Source organism: Podarcis melisellensis (assembly GCF_964234715.1).
Source record: "Podarcis melisellensis genome assembly, chromosome: 13".
NCBI lineage: Eukaryota > Metazoa > Chordata > Lepidosauria > Squamata > Lacertidae > Podarcis > Podarcis melisellensis.
In genome coordinates this window covers 38,464,727-38,482,296 of record NC_138545.1, presented here as the reverse complement: position 1 = coordinate 38,482,296, position 17,570 = coordinate 38,464,727, and the positions used below count along the sequence as shown (strand labels likewise).

Below are 17,570 nucleotides of genomic sequence, written 5' to 3'. Positions count from 1 at the left end.
TTTTGTTTTAAGATAGTTGGGAGGTAGAGGGAAGATAGTTAAAATTGGTATGATAGATCCCTTGTAACATATAGTAGAAACAGTCATTTTTATTTATTTTAGTCCCTCGGTAATCTTTAACCAAATGGGTCTTGCAAGTTTTGGAAACTACAAAAACATGCCAGACCTGTTTGATCAGAAATAATGGTGGATGAGCAAATACACTTTGTAAGTAGCTCTGTCCCAATACCATCCACTCTCTGGAAAAACACAAACAAAATCCCAACAGATATTCCTGGTGCTTCTCTTCCATGTACTGTCATGACAACAGTACAGGCAATATTTTTCAAGTAACCGCATTCATAACACATGCAAATACTCATTGGTCATTAGAAATAATAATAAAAATAATGAGGATGATGTTTGGGAAATAAAGAGTGACAAATTTGAATTAAATGTGTCACAGCAAAATATTATGTGGGAATGTTAATTGTATGTCCCTAGTTGGAAGGACCCTAGATTTGTAATCTAGATTTGTAGGCTACATGAAGGACATATACTAATTTTGGAGGACGGACTATCACTATACCTTACATGCAGAGGGTCTTGCATTCAATCCTTGAATTCTCCAGTTTAAAAGAGCCAGGTCTTGGTAATATGAACAATCCCTGTCTGAGTACCTGAAGAACCACTGCTGGTCAGAGTAGCCTTTTTCAAGGGGTCCTTTGTTTTGGGCAAACTGTAGACACTGAGGACCCACTTTGGGAGGCAAAGGATAAAAGCTCCTTTTGCCACACACACACACCGGGTTTGATTCAGATAAAAACCCCAGGCCTACAATCTGCCACTTTCCCCTCTTCCTCTTTAAGCCAGGAATTCTAAAGGAGAAGGTCAAGCAGGAGAGCCTCAGGGACCAGATGGGACCAAAGTCCCGTTAAGGGTTGTGTCTAATGTTAGTTACACTCATAGTAGACCCAGTGAAACTAATGGACACAGTTAACTTAGAATCATAGAGTTGGAAGAGACCCTGAGGGTCATCTAGTCCAGTGTTTCCCAACCTTGTGCCTCCAGCTGTTTTTGAACTACAATTCCCATCATCCCTGACCACTGGTCTTGCTAGCTAGGGATGATGGGAGTTGTAGGCCAAAAACATCTGGAGGCACAAGGTTGGGAAACACTGATCTAGTCAAACCCCTTGCAATGCAGGAATATGCAGCTGTCCCATACAGGGATCAAACCTGCAACCTTGGTGTTATCAGCACGACGCTTTAGCCAACTAGGCCATCAACAGAGGTCCATTAATTTCAGTGCATCTACCCTGAGTAAAACTTAGCTGGACCCAACACATGATGTATATCACAAAATTGTCTGTTTCACGAGTGCATAGCCACACATCAAGGATACCTATCAATACATCAACTCTAAATAAAAACATGTGGTGATCCAGAAGTTAGTGAGGCTGGAACCGCCGCCGCCGCCCCGCCCCGCTGAAATCAACGAGACTTTGTAATGACTAATCTATCCCATTGATTTCAAATGAAACTGAAGAATGACTTGCTGCCTCTGGATCTGCCCCAGTATGCATTCAGTATAAAACCTAAGATTAGCAATGATGAAACCATAGGCTTGCATTCTAAATATATAGACTCATATGAGGCAAAGGAAGGTGTGGGGGGAGCAAGAGAGAGAGAGATGAATCCAGCGAATTAGAGAAGACTTGAGAAAATAGATATGTCTCGAGGCACTACTTGAAGAGTGGGAGGTACTGAATCATACAGATATCTGGAGTTGACATTCTTCTTCCAGATCTATAGATGTTAAATCTGTGGTTGCGTGGAGGGCCAGACACATTGGGCAGATCCACCCCATACATTTCAAGGGCATCCGGCGCACATTTAAAGCACGTTATGTCTCCTAAATAATCCTGGGAACTCTAGTTTGTTAAGGGTGCCTGGAACTTGAAGCTATTATTGGCTGAGGGAGCTGGTGTACAGCTTCCGGGTCATGTGGCCAGCATGACTAAGCCACTTCTGGGGAACCAGAGCAGCACACGGAAACGCCATTTACCTTCCCGCCGGAGCAGTACCTATTTATCTACTTGCACTTTGACGTACTTTCGAACTGCTAGGTTGGCAGGAGCAGGGACTGAGCAACGGGAGATCACCCCAGCGCGGGGATTCGAACCGCCGACCTGATTGGCAAGCCCTAGGCTCTGTGGTTTAACCCACAGCACCACCCACATCCCCAAAGAGGCATAGGATGTGCCTTGAATGTATGGTGTGGATCTGCCTTGTTTCTAGTGCACCTGCATGGAAATGCTCACGCCTGGACATGAAAGTGGCACGTACTGCGTGCTCTGCAGCCATTTCACATATTTCAGCTGATGAAGTTCACTTAGAAGTGTTTACTGTGCAGTGTGCAACAGTCAAGTTTTTCTAGCATAGCTTTAACAAAAAGAATCAACACCCTCCTGGCTTTTAAAACAGTTCAGGTCACATTGTGGCAGAGTAAATGGATGCAGAGCACATATCAGGTGGAGAAGAGAACTGGGGAGCAGCTGTAGCTCAAGTGACAGAGCATGTGCTTGGCATGTAGAAGGTCCCAGGTTCAGTCCTGATATCTCCAGGATGGGCTTCTGCCTAAAATCCTGGACTACGTCTGCCAGTCCATGTATACCAACCAGCCTTCCCCAATCTGGTGCCTTAAAGGTTTTTTTTTAGACTACAACTCCCATCAGCCCCAGGCTGTGGCTGATGGGACTTGTAGTCCAAAAAAGCTGGCATCAATACTGAGCCAGATAGACCATTGATCTTACTTGATATAACGCAAGCTTCCTATGTTCTGTATTCAGTGTGGAGGGGACCTTCCCTATCTTAGGCAGTAACCCCGGCATAAGAACTGGGATGTGAGAAGTATGGCAATGTATCCCTGTTGTAATATGTGAAATGCTGGAGGGCACTGAGGAAATTGTATTTAGTTTTGCCACACGTGACAGAGCATGTACTGCCTGCCTGGCACATGTCCTAGTCTCCCTCAGTGACGAACCACACTTGAGGGTCCTTGTATAGAAGTGATTTCTGTGTGGGAAATTCATCTTGCTTCAAGCACCCTGAGAGCTTCTTATGGAAGTGTGAGATTAGAGTTGAGGGACATGCCTCTGCAGAGATGGTTAGGTGTCATGATGTGTAATTGCAGTAACAGCCCCATCTCTCCCCTTTCCTCACTTCTTCCAGTTCCGCTACAAGACCCGAGTTTACAAGCAGACCAACCTGGATGAGAAGCAGCTGGCAAAACTCCACACTAAGGTGAGAGAAGAGAGACCGTTCAACCTCTCCACCCCCCACTTCCCCAAACCCCCCATAGAAATAAAAATCTCTGTCCGGAGAGCAGCTGGCTTTAAAAATCCTGTATTTTTGTACAGTTTCAGCATTCCAGCTCTGTTGCCGTGTATGCTCTGTTACGGAAATACTGTGCAGATCAGACAGATTATGAGAGTATTGCGATTTACTTAAAAGCCACCCCTTCGCTGCTTCAGAGCTAGCATAGAGCTGCAAGCCATTACAGTGGTACCTCGGGTTACAGACGCTTCAGGTTACAGACGCTTCAGGTTACAGACTCCGCTAACCCAGAAATAGTACCTCGGGTTAAGAACTTTGTTTCAGAATGAGAACAGAAATCGTGCGGCAGCTGCGCGGCAGCAGCGGGAGGCCCCATTAGCTAAAGTGGTACTTCAGGTTAAGAACAGTTTCAGGTTAAGAACGGACCTCTGGAATGAATTAAGTTCTTAACCCAAGGTACCACTGTAGTTTCTTAGCAGGCTAGTTAAATAAACAGGCTAGTAACTTTCGTGAGCTTATTTATAAGGTTGCATTTAATAAGCCAGAATGCAAAAGAATGCACACCTGGGACTCTCCATGGAAATGAATAGCGGCGCCCTTGCAGGCAGGAAACATCTGTATACCTGCTTGAGCCCCTCATGCCCGCAAGACACTCTGGGAGGCTTAAGCGTGAGGCCCAGCTCCACTGTGTTCCTCTTTTCAACCTGCAGTATTCTGTCCCCTCCCTTTCCCTCCCCACAATGGCTGTCACTGGCAACTCTTTCCCCAGACGGGATTGAAGAAGTTCCTGGAGTACGTTCAGCATGGCTCGGCCGAGAAAGTGGCGCGGCTCCTGGACAAAGGGCTGGATCCTAACTACCATGATTCCGACACTGGCGGTAACTATCGAGGGGGCACACAAACGGGGGAGTCGGGGAGCCTGGGGTGCCCACCACACAACCCGCCCCTCTCCTCACAATAGTAACCCTGTGGTTTCCCTGCAGAGACGCCTTTGACGTTAGCTGCCCAGCTGGATGGGACCATCGACGTGATCCGGCTGCTATGCCTTGGCGGTGCCCACATAGACTTCCGGGCGAGAGATGGAGCCACAGCACTACACAAAGCTGTGTGCTCCCACCACTACCCAGCCCTGATGGTAATGCCAATTGCCAATTCCTTCTCAGTACTGTACTGGGAGATGTGAGAATAAAGATGTGGGAGCGGAAGAAAATGTCAGCGGCAGCATATCTCCTCCACCTTCCCGGCTCCTTATGCTTTTGTTGTTATATATAAGCATATATGAGAAGAGCGGTCCCTGCTCAAAGCATTTTACATTCTCATGTCTTTTTTTAAAAAAAATAATATTTATTAAAGTTTTAAAGGTTACAAAAAGAAAAAGTAGAAACACCATATTAAACAAAACAACACATCACAATAAAGAAAAGAAAGAAAAAGAAAAAGTGAAAAGAGAAATCAGAAAAATAAAATCCATAAAAAAACACCACATCGAATCTTCCCATAACTTATCTTTCATTTGCTTGTTTCATTGACCTCCTCACACCTCCCTTTTTGGTATTCTAGTTCAGTTAACTATTTCAGCAAATCCTTTCCATCTTTTCCAATTTTTGTCCTGTAATTTATCTTAATATAATGTAACTTTACTTTCCCTCCTTTCACCAATTAACAGTCTGTTTTTTCCTAAACCTTTAAAACATTTCTGCTAAAACCACATAACTTCATTCCAACAACCTTCTAGCATTCATTAATTTTGCAATGTTTCTGTAGATAGTCTTTAAATTTCTTCCAGTCTTCCTCCACCCACTCTTCTCCCTGGTCTCAGATTCTGCCAGTCATTTCCGCCAGTTCCATGTAGTCCATCACCTTCATCTGCCATTCTTCCCAGGTGGCTAGATCTTGTGTCTTCTTACATTCTCAGGCCAGATCTTCCTGGAGGCTCTTACAATATTTTGCTGGGACGGGTCGCTGCCACAAGAAGCTGCCAAACTAATGCCAGGATTTGTGTCGCGTGCAGATCTTCTGGGTTCCCTGTTAAACATAATCCAATATGTTTCCATGCCATCTGAATTTGCTAGCCAAAGGGTCACAGAAGGGGCCACTCTGGCTTTCAGTCTGTGGATCCATAGTGTGTCTCTGCGCAGGGGCTACCATGTTCGGTAGGCTGTCATTTAAAAGACCACAGCTATGGTGCATGTTTTGTGGAGAGAGCCACCGCCTGCACTTTTGGAGGAGTCACGCTTTTGGAGGCTCCATGTTGATCAGCTAAGTTATTTTCTCTTGCGCCGGAACTGAGAGCCTTTCAACGATCTCTGGCTCTTCCTTACTTGCTCCCCTTTGGCACTTGCCCCATACAGTAATAGTGGAATGGACTCCCTTGGGAAGTTGTGGACTCTCCTTCCATGGAGGTTTTTAAGCAGAGGTTGGATGGCCATGTGTCATGGATGCTTTACAACAACAATAATAATTTTATTATCAATACCCTGCCCATCTGGCTGGGTTTCCCCAGCCACTCTTTAGTTGAGATTCCTGAATTGAAGGGGGTTGGATTAGATGACCCTCGGGGTCCTTTCCAGCTCTACAATTCTATGTTGTTATTAATCATAATTATAACTCTTAATGTATATATTGCTTCATGCCAAAATAGATTTCTAAGCAGTATGCAATAATAAAAACCAATGACACAAACATTGAGGTATGAGCACATGTGATTAAAATATGCAATAAAACAATCCAATTAAAACAGTGCAGAAATTAAAACAGGAGGTTCAAGTCAAGAAGGGGCGTCTCCACCCCCATTGTTCAGCCCGGACACTGAAGTCCAGCTCCAAGGGCCTTCTGGCGGTTCCCTCACTGCAAGAAGTGAAGTTACAAGGAACCAGGCAGAGGGGCCTTCTCGGTAGTGGTGCCCGCCCTGTGGAACGCCCTCCCATTCGATGTCAAAGAAATAAACAACTATCTGACTTTTCATTTATTTATTTATTCATTCATTCAAAGTTATAACAAAACATATTTTCCAAAAACATATCCTTATTCCCCCCCCCCCCGGTTTTCCTCCCTCCCCCCACAAAACCCATCCTCCCACCCCACCCCCCGACTTCCCTCAGTTCCAGTCTTTGGTTTCTCCAATAACGCTATTTTCTGCATGTTACAGAATTGTGTAGATCTTCAAACTGTTTAGCTAATTATTATTATGATCAGTAACAAAAAATTGTGAATGTTTATTCAAAACCTGCCAAGGAGTCCAGTTCGCTTTGTTGCGTTTTCAAATACTTTGTAAAAGGTTCCCATTCATCCTTAAAGTCACAGTTATCCTTGTCCCGTAACCTATATGTCAATTTTGCCAGTTCTGCATAGTCCATCAATTTTTCTTGCCATGATTCTTTAGAACAACTATCTGACTTTACAAAGACATCTGAGGGCAGCCCTGTTTAAGGAAGTTTTTAATGTTTGATTTTATTTTTTTTAAATTATTTTCAATGCAAATTTACAACAAAATTTACAAACATTGAATCCAAAATAAAACAGTACAAACAAGAAAAACAAAACAAAACCCAAGAGGAAAAAACACACAAAACAAAACACACATCTACAAATAAAACCATATCATCATTCTAATCATTACGTACATATACACATATTGACTTCCTTCCTTTGTTCTAAGACCTCAAAATTTTTGCTCAAATTGTTGTGTGTAATATAGATTACCTCTATCTTTATACTTTTTACACCATTTTCCTCTTTATTTAACCCTGCAAAGCTTCATTTGTTACATACAGATATGCTTACTCCAGAACAATGTTTTTTCATATACTCTTTAGCACATCACAGCATTCATATGGGGACACTCAGACCAAAAATGATTAAAAGAATGGGAATGTGCTAATGTTTGATGTTTTATCGTGTTTTTAATATTCTGTTGGGAGCCACCCAGAGTGGCTGGGGAAAACCCAGCCAGATGGGCGGGGTATAAATAAATTATTATTATTATTATTATTATTATTATTATTATTATTATTATTATTATTAAGCAAGAGAATGCCTGTGTAAACAGGTGCCCCTTCAAAAGCCCATACAATAAGCTACTGCAAGAGGAGCAATATGTTTCATTCCTCAAGGGGCATGAAACAACTCTGGGCTCAACCTGCCTTTGCCGGCCTGTCTTCCTCCCTCAGGCACTCTTGGACCTGGGAGGCTCACCCAATTACAAGGACCGCCGCGGGCTGACTCCGCTCTACCACACAGCTATGGTTGGAGGTGACCCGCGCTGCTGCGAGCTTCTGCTCTACAACCGAGCACACATTGGCGCCACTGACGAGAATGGCTGGCAAGAGATACACCAGGTAAGGGCCTGCATATAGCGGCCGAGCTTCCACGCGCTCTTGAGATGCCCTGTCTGGCAGCCCTGGATTGTGTGCTTGAGAGGGCTAGGTTACCCATCTTACATCCTGTGTGTGTCTCCTGCCAGGGCTGGCTCCAAGCCTAAAGATTGAGGGGGGTGGCTGTGACTTGGCACCTGTCCATCTGACCATCTAGCCCACATCTTCCATCCCTGACCTCTGCTTCCCCACGTACCAGGCCTGCCAGCACGGACACTCACAGCACTTGGAGCACTTGCTTTTCTACGGCGCCGAGCCTGGGGCACAGAATGCGTCCGGAAACACGGCGCTACACATCTGCGCGCTCTACAACAAGGTAGGAATGGCGGATGTAGAAAAAGAAGATGCAGCACACATAACACGCCCTGTAGGGATGGTCATCTCTCTCTGATTTGGTTTTGCGTTCTTCCAAATCTTTAAATTTGGGTTTCTCCACTTGGGTTTCTCCTGCAGCAATTTGTGATTTGTTTAATTAAAAAAAAAATTCTCATGAAAATTGGTCAGCGTTGTACAGTGGTGCCCCGCAAGACGAACGCCTCGCAAAACGGAAAACCCGCTAGACGAAAGGGTTTTCCATTTTGGAGGCGCTTCGCAAAACGAATTTCCCTATGGGCTTGCTTCGCAAGACGAAAATGTCTTGCGAGTTCCTGCGGGGGTTTTTTCCTCCCCCCCTTTTCCTAAGCCGCTAAGCCGCTTATCAGCTGATCCACTGATAAGCCACTTAACAGCTGATCACTAAAAGCCGCTAAACCGCTAATAGCGCTAATCCGCTAAGGTGTAAATGGTCTTGCTTTGCAAGACAAAAAAAAACGCTATACAAAGAGCCTCACGGAACGGATTAATTTCGTCTTGCGAGGCACCACTGTATTGCACATTTCCCCCGGCAATACACAATTGTGCAAAATAAATAAATAAATCCTAATATATAATGCATTTTTGTACATTTTGTCTGGTTGGCGAACTGCATCACAAAATTCAGAGAAGTGTCGATTTCAAAGAACGATTGTGTTTCGGTTCACATACTGGTTTGGCTCTGTGAAGTGTGCATTTGGTAGTTTTTCATTAAAACGTGGACGAAATTGATCCCCAACCCCCATCCATACAACAGTTTGAGAATGGTCAGGCCGATGCCTTTGCTGTGTTCAAACCAAGTTTGCCTTTCCTCTTTGGGATGGAACTTGTGGGAAATGGGCAGGTAGCAGGGAGGAATTGCACTGAATCAGGGGTTGCCTTTTTGGGTCATCGGCCAAAGCCCAAGAAGGACCTGCCGTCCAATTTCAAAGAGACCCTGATAGACATCCTCTTCGCTGTTGCTGCCGGTGCTGCAGTTAGGTCACTTTATACTGTAGGCCTTATTTCATTTCATTTCACTTTTAAATTTGTATACGGCCTTTCTATATTGCTATACACCAGGCTGTTTGCAAGCTGAAGAAACCACAAAGATCACACGCCATATAACAATCTGATCCAGTACAAAAATGTCATTAAAAACCATAACTTTAAAATAAACAACTTGTATCAAATAAACTAATATTCAGTAATCCGTTAGAATATCATAGTACACAATAAAATTACTTATCAGCAAATAATGATTAAACAGAAATTCACTCTTTAACAATTACAATAAATAATTTCTAAGCCCCAATCAATAAAAAGAACAGCAAGTCACAGTGCATAAAATAACACAGTACAAATTGAGAAACAAAGACACACAACTTAACAAATTATTTTTAAAAAAGCATCTTTGAACTTCTCTTCCCTCTTTCCAGTTGCTCCTAGGGCTGGAGGGTGGGGCAAGGCAGGTTATGATGACCAGCACAAAGTCTGTCTCCTCTTATGCCCCTCCACCTCCTCTTTAGATGGCAATGTGTATTACTTTGTGGACTTCAACATGTGATAAGACAGCCCTGCTGTGTTTAGTGGCTCTCCTGATCATTCCGCTGAGTTGGGCTCTTGACATCTGCCCTAAAGTCCTGCCTTGAGTGCACCACCAATTGCCTTTTGCAAGGAAGTGAACAGTGGTAGGGCAGTGAGAAAGACCCAGCAGTCGTAACAACCCTTGCACGCGGGTGGCGCTGTGGGTTAAACCACAGAGCCTAGGACTTGCCGATCAGAAGGTCGGCAGGTTCGAATCCCTGCGACGGGGTGAGCTCCCGTTGCTCAGTCCCTGCTCCTGCCAACCTAGCAGTTCGAAAGCACGTCAAAGTGCAAGTAGATAAATAGGTACCACTCCGGCGGGAAGGTAAATGGCATTTCCGTGCGCTGCTCTGGTTCGCCAGAAGTTGCTTAGTCATGCTGGCCACATGACCCGGAAGCTGTACGCCGGCTCCCTTGGCCAATAAAGCGAGATGAGCGCCGCAACCCCAGAGTCGGCCACAACTGGACCTACTGGTCAGGGGTCCCTTACCTTACCTATATGTTGGAAGCCACCCAGAATGGCTGGGGCAACCCAGTCAGATGGGCAGGGTATAAACAGTAAAATTGCCTAACCCATGGGTAGGCAAACTAGGGCCCGGGGGCTGGATGGGCCCAGCTCCCTCGGCCAATAAAGCGAAATGAGCGCCGCAACTCCAGAGTCAGCCACGACCGGACCTAATGGTCAGGAGTCCCTTTACCTTTAACAACCCTTGCACTATCCTTCAAGTAATAGGTAGTATGGGCAGATCTCAGAGCAAGGTTGGGGGACCTTTTTCAGCCCAAGGACTGGATTATTTTCTGGGCAGCCTTCCAGGAGTTACTTGACAGTTGTGGGTGAGCTCAGAGGCAAAAGCATGCAGAGCAAGTGATGTAAATATTACTTTTTGCACTGTAGTCTTATAATAAATTCTAATCTCATTTAACCCATTTTGGGACTTACCGATGCACACACATTCTTGGCACCTTTGCAGATCTCTTGATCAGGGGTCACTAACCTGTAAACTGCCATAGGTTGTTGGGCTACAGCTCCCATCATCCCTGACCATTGTCTGTTCTGGCTGAGGCTGATGGGAGTTGGAGTCCCACAGCACTCGGTGTGCCACAGGTGAACCCTCTCTGCTAGAGCTAGCTGCTGGCAACTTGTCCACCGAGAACAGGATGGAGGGAAGATGTGCCTTATTCATTACTTCTCTTTCTCCTCCCCCTCCCCTATCTCCCAGGAGAGCTGTGCCCGCATCCTGCTGTACCGGGGAGCCAACAAAGAGATCAAGAACAACCATGGTCAGACTGCCTTCCAGGTGTGTGTGGTGAATTGGATTCAAGGGAGAGCGAGAGTGGGACACACTGACCTAATCTGAACCAAGACATCACAGGGCTGAGCCCCTGAATGTCTTGTCTCTGCCCATGTCAATATGGGTGTTTGGGGATTTAGGTGGATCTATTATACTAAAGGGACGTGGGTGGCACCATGGGTTAAACCACAGAGCCTAGGACTTGCCGATCAGAAGGTTGGTGGTTCGAATCCCCACAACGGGGTGAGCTCCCGTTCCTCTGTCCCTGCTCCTGCCAACCTAGCAGTTCGAAAGCACGTCAAGTGCAAGTAGATAAATAGATACTGCTCCAGCAGGAAGGTATACGGCATTTCCGTGCACTGCTCTGGTTCGCCAGAAGCGGCTTAGTCCTGCTGGCCACATGACCTGGAAGCTGTACGCCGGCTCCCTCGGCCAATAAAACGAGATGAGCGCCGCAACCCCAGAGTCGGCCACGACTGGACCTAATGGTCAGGGGTCCCTTTACCTTTATCATACTATGGAATAATAGTTTCCTGGTTTCATTTTGTTGCGATTGCCCTGCACTTCTCACAAGGAAATAGGTACATTTCTTTTACTGGCTGATTCTGTAGATCTGGAACTAGGCGCTCTCACCTTGTCGCCAGCATTGGCGCCTCGGTGTCATTAATTCTGCATAGCATAGGGATCAGTTTCTCCATCTCCACCTTGCACTAAATCCCAAAAACCATCAGATGGAGCTCACAGTCCCCCTAGCCCTGGTTCAAAATACTGTAGCAAAAAAGGGTGCTTGGGAGTTCTGAAGGCAAATTGGACCAGTAGCTCTGCCCTGCTTGTAGGAATCAATAGAAGTCATAGAACGCTGCCTTATACTGAGCTAATGACCATTGGTCCATCCAGCTCAGTAATTTCTTACTGACTGGCAGTGGCTCTCTAGGGATTCAGGCTGGGGGTCTCTCCCAGCCCTATCTGGAGATGCCAGGGATCGCCCCCCGGGGGCTTCTGCATGCACAGGAGATGCTCTACTGCTGGGCCACAGCCCCTCCCTTTAGCTGATATACTGCAAACCTCTCCTTGGCCTGCAGCAGCTCAGCTAAAGCAGCCGCCTCTGGGTCTAGACTGAGTCAGAGAATGTGAACGTATCTGCAGCATGAGGTCCTGGACAATACAGTGGTATAACCTGAGTAAGACCCAGAATTCCTTTCAACTCTGCATGAGTTAAGGCCCATATTCTCCAGATATGCTGGAGTCCTTTGTCCAACGCCTGGATGAGAGATTGCCTGGGAGTCCCCTGTAGGCCACCTTGCATTCCGTGGGGGGAAAGTGGGGTGTATATTTAATTAGGAAGGGAAAGAGGCATGGTGAAGAATTGGGCACATTCTCATAGATAGCAGGTAAGGTGTGCTAGCTTGGGTAAGGAGGAGTGGCATGCAGGTAAGTAAACCGGCTGGCACAGGGTTCTCCGTCACTCCTATGCCAGACAACCCAGGAAGGATGCAAGAGCTCAACCCTGTACTAGGAAAAAGATAAATAAATGGCAGTCTAGTAAATTTAGTGGACTTATTTACAAGGCTGTGCTAAACCTGTGTCTGGGCTGCATCACCCCAAGCTGCAGACAAGGTTCATATGAAGGATGATGTTGACGATGTGCTACTATTAAACCATAGAAAACTCAGGGAAAACCCATGTTCAAACTGCTCTCCCTGATATTTAATTTTTCAGGATCAGGGATTGGGGAGGTGGGTGTATGAAGAAGCAAGCCATAATGTGAAATCTCCACTTTGAAGTGGACACAAGTTTCTCCAGTTTTAGCCCGCAGGGTGGGCTAATAAATTGCCTTACGTTGGGTAGCTAGTGGATTCCGGCAACAGAGGGCCAAATGTAGGGATCCAATCACCGCAGCCTTGAGCTTCTCAAACAAACTAGATCCCTAGTTTTGTACAGTTTTGTCAGTGCTCCTGAGGAAAAATAAATATTGTGCATACACATATTCTCTCCATGTTAGGTTGCGGTCATTACAGGGAATTTTGAGCTGGGAGAGCTGATCAAGAGCCACCGGGACTCAGATGTTGGTGAGTTTGATTGCAGGGTGGGTGCTGTTAACATTCCTCCACTATGAACATAAAGGATTTGCAGTGCAATTAGATAACATGCCCAGTGGCGTAGCGTGGGGGGTGCAGGGGGGGCCGGCCGCACCGGGCACAATATCTGGGGGTTAGGGTTAGGGGGCGCAAATCCACGGGTTAGGGGGCTCAAATTACTTGCCTTGCCCCGGGTGCTGACAACCCACGCTACGCCACTGAACATGCCTACTCACACGTAAGTCCTCTTGGCTATATGGCTACACTTCCTCCCCTACAGCCATTTCCCCCCTCCACACACACCAGTACCAATGAGCACCCTGAATATTGTAGTTCTCTAATGAGGAAAATAATTTTTAAGGAATGCTTCACAACTACAATTCCCAGGGAACTTTGTGGAATAGCATGTCTGGTCATAACACTAAGCCACAATTTAGCATTATGAAAATGAACCTAGCCTCTCGCCCTGGGATTGCATGTTCCTCTACCTTCACCTTCAGTGCAGCTGCAAGGAATAATTCATGTTCGTTTGCTTTTGTTTTAGATTAACGTAAATTTTGCAAGTTGTCCAAACTGTGGTTAATCTTAGCAATCGCTAGCGGAAACAACGTATCTTCAAACTGTGGTTTATGAAGCTGGTTTGGTTTCACTGAGTATGGTTAAGATTCACCACAGTTTAGTGTTTGGACGACGTACTAAACAACTTCGATCTAAAACAGAAGTGGAAGCTTCTAATCCCTTTGCAGCCGTGTCAGAAGAGGGGGAAGTGAACAACCTTGGAAAGTCTTGGTTCATTCTAACAAGGGTTTAGCATTATGATGCCTGTAGCCCATGAGAGCTGAACTGGTTTAAATTCAGCATTGAGCCTCTTTTCACAAATGACACCTTAGTTTTTGCATTTTCTTTATTCATAAAGTAAATAGAAAACCTTGGCAAGACTGTACAATTGATTTATATGTTACTGTCTTCTGCCTTAGCAGTATTCACGAAGTGTACATTCCAAAATGTAAATGAAAGCTTGTAGGGGCCTTAGGCCTGCAGTAGGATATGGCACCAACTGCTTGTTTTGTGCCACTTAGTTGACATCACAGAGACCAGCGCTGAAGAAATCCCAGGTAACTGGACATTTAATGGTGGCACCTAGGTATTCACTTGTTTATCCAGGCTGCTGCATTACTGGAGCTTTTAAAACATGATTTGGGCTCTCTTTAAAATTGTGCTAACTTGCAGGAAATTGGCATGTTTTGCAAGCCCTGGTAGGCACAGCCTGACTTTCATAGCTGAGCTCTTCCTCACTGCTGCACCGCTGTTGCTGTCATAATCTTCTCCACGCTATCAGTGTCTTGACCTCTTCCATTTTCCTCTCAGCCATTTCCTGCCTGCTCTTTTCCAGGCCCAGTTTGAGCACCCTTGGGCAGCTGCCAGGACCCCAGAATCTTGTGGGGGAGGGAGTATCCGCCTGCACTGATCCCTGCCCATCATCTTAAATTTCCCACAGTGCTCCAGAGTGCCCAATATAGTACCATTACAGGACATTGTGGGAAGTTGAGGGCTGCCATTTTGATTTTCCACAGTGCTCCATAGCAAGGCTATGTAGGACACTGTGGGACGTTGCAGTAAATGTAAAATGGCAGCTCATAGCCATGGTTATCAGGTAGGCTCACAGCCATTGAGACCGCCAGCATTACAGAAGGTCTTCTGGGGGCACTTCTGGGGGAAAGGTCCCCACTCAACCCTAGAGCCAACAAGTCACCCCATTTCACACATTCAGATTTTGCCAGTCAGTGGGGAGCGACAAAGATCTGTGCAGGATGCCAGAACCTTCTCCCTCACTGCTGGAAACCTTTTTCAGCTGCCCCTCGGGCTTCTGGGTTTCCAACAGGCATTTCCCACGCGTTTTCAAGCACATCCGTGCGACCATATGACCTAGAACCATGTTTTTCCCCAAAAACATAAGGTGAGAGTCCCGAGAAGCTAAACGGCATGCTCAGCAACACCACCTGAACATTTAAGTATGCTAGCCTCCCACAAGAAATTGCAGCGTAACACACAGGTCTGCACCAGCTGTGCTCACAACCCATTAAGGCTTTTGGTTGCAGGGTACAAATCCCCATGATGTTCTCCTCCCCAGCTTTCCTGTTTCAAACCTGTCCTCTGACATGGCCGTCCCTTTCAGTCCCTTTCCAGGAGACCCCGCAATACGTCAGCCGGCGTCGGGACGGCTCCCAGAGCCTGGCGGTGCCACACACTTTGCTGCGAGCCAACAGCGACACCAGCATGAACCTCCCAGACTGGATGCTTTATGCCCCGCCGTCCACCCCATCTGCCACTGTGGCCGTGCAGAGCCAGAAGATCACCACGGGAACCCTGCGCAGCTCCAGCAGTCCCCGTGGTGCTCGCAGCCGCTCTCCGTCACGCGGGCGCCACACGGACGAGGCTAAGAAGCAGCGCGGTCGGCCCAGGTAGGCTTGGGGCTTCATATGTGAGGCTCCAGGCTTCAGTGATCTGAGATAAGCCAATAGAGACAGGTGTGATTTGTGATTTGATGAAGATTACAGTGGATTTCTTTTGCAATTTCAAGAGGATTTGTTTCACTGGTTCTAGTGTGTGTGCTTGTCCATGCACACAAACACTCGCCCTCTCTCTTCCCCGATTCCTTTGGCACCTATTCTTTCACCCAACTATTCTGCGTTCCTCAGTCACCTAAATTGCTCCCCTTTCCCCCTGTCTTCTTGGTTGCTTCGCTTTCTCTTGAGATGCTCAGGTGCCAATCTTGGTTTTGGAAAAGCACATATAGTTGATAAGAGGAAATGGGAAAGTTCATCACTTCCTCCAGCTTCAGCTCTATGTACTTTTCAAGGGAGAAAACATTGGTGCCTCATAATGAATGGTGTGGCGGGCATCCAGGGACTTTGTTGTGCCAGGGGAAGACCTCCAGAATGCCACATTGGTACTCTAGAGTAGGGGGAGAGGGCTGAATACCTGGTTCCCCTTTGAAAGGGGCTGGGATCCAGTGATGCAGCAGGATAATTTTAGACCCTAGACTTAATGGTCTTACTGGGGGCTCTTTATGTGATAATGTGTATTTCAAAATGTGGCGATCCAGCCTGCTGCTTGCTGGGGGAACCCGGGTGCTTCCTGCACATTCTGCTGCTTGGGCCCTGGACATCTGTCTCCAAGTCGTTTGCTGATGGCACAGCTGCCAGGATCGGACAGGTTCAGGAACACCCGGCAGGAGTGAGCCAGCAGTAAATCACCCGAGCAAATTGGAGTTAGCTGATTATTAGCAAAGCAAGATCAGCACAGGAGTGTCAGACCTAATCTCAAGTCTTCTCCCATGAAGCAGTTGCTGAGACTAAAGTTTCCCACCTCCCCATAGCCAGCAATGTCTCCACCTCTCCAGGGCATTTCCCAAGCAATCAGAGACTGCATCTGCAGGCCTGTCTTTGCTTCTCCCTCTTCATGCCTCTCCTGATTCTGGGAGACCAGGAGGGAGGGGAGCTTGTCACAGCAGGAGATACATGTGCCTCTTCACAAGCCTGACCCATACCTGCCTCTTGGCCTCCCTTGTCTCCTGCTTTAGCTTCTGCCTCGCATAGTGGATTTCTTTGTGCCACAGACTTTCTCAGCTCACTGAGCACAGCTACCACTTCAGCTTCCAACACCTCCTCTTCCCAGTCTTCTCCCTCTGACCACTCGTCGTCGACCCACCACCAACCCCCGGGCTCTAAGCCTTCTTCACTTGGGGTTCCCCCAGCTGGTTCCTCCCACCATTCTCTGCATCCAACACACCCTTGAGATGGAATGAGATCTGTCTCCTCTTGGGAAAAAGAGTGGCTAAGGGCTGAAATGGATATGATGTGGGGGATCAAAATTTCTCAGTTTTTTAAAAAGCCAAACACAACACCTTAAAAATAGTTGGAGGGATAGCCTTCCATCTTTACCAGAGCAGCAGCGTTGGGGGCAGGTGGAGGTGTTTAAATCCCCGCCTCCCACCCCCCATTTCTGCACTGCTCTCCCAATCAAGACCACAAATCTTTGAAGCTGCTATTAGCCCCACTGGAGAAAAAAGACAGGAGGAATAAGAGTAAATCCATTCTCAGTGTGGATCCTTATGTAGGCAAAACAGCACCGAGGGGTTATCCAAAAATAGCCCGATTTGGACTATGCTCTGTGGGCATAGGATGTTTGTTAAGTGTTGCTGGGGGAACCAGAAGACCAGGATGGGGAGGAAGAATGGAATGGAGTCTCCTGAAAGAAGGCCGAGCTGGCTGACTGGGATCCTGAACAAGAACACTTTTAAGCAGAGGCTTGACAACCATATGTCAGGAGTGCTCTGATGGTGTTTCCTGCTTGGCAGGGGGTTGGACTCGATGGCCCTTGTGGTCTCTTCCAACTCTATGATTCTATGAACACTCTGCGCTGCAACATTTTATCACAGGCCACACTTCTGCCACATTAAATGTGCATTAAATTTACATATTTCCAAAAGAATAGCAAGAGGCAACCAGGAATGTGTCATCAAGGGTTGGATGGAGAGTTTGCAGCAGTCCTAATGAAAATCCACCCCACCCCCCGGCTACTAATTGCCCA

At 46.6% G+C, this 17,570-nt stretch overlaps 1 protein-coding gene across 8 annotated transcripts in view; it reads left to right on the top strand.

Annotated features, from left to right (window-relative positions):
• The window catches only part of SHANK1 (SH3 and multiple ankyrin repeat domains 1), a 111,095-nt gene that overhangs the window by 38,217 nt on the left and 55,308 nt on the right, over nt 1–17,570 (top strand). For all 8 annotated transcript variants that reach the window (XR_014162163.1, XR_014162164.1, XM_081883758.1 and 5 more), the window contains 8 exons: nt 3,213–3,284; nt 4,087–4,195; nt 4,301–4,452; nt 7,487–7,654; nt 7,890–8,006; nt 10,828–10,905; nt 12,902–12,968; nt 15,154–15,439. Coding sequence is in view for 6 of the 8 variants with exons in the window: in XM_081883758.1 (XP_081739884.1) it covers nt 3,213–3,284; nt 4,087–4,195; nt 4,301–4,452; nt 7,487–7,654; nt 7,890–8,006; nt 10,828–10,905; nt 12,902–12,968; nt 15,154–15,439 (1,049 nt within the window). In the remaining 2 variants the exon portion in view is untranslated. The remainder of the gene's footprint in view (nt 1–3,212; nt 3,285–4,086; nt 4,196–4,300; nt 4,453–7,486; nt 7,655–7,889; nt 8,007–10,827; nt 10,906–12,901; nt 12,969–15,153; nt 15,440–17,570) is intronic.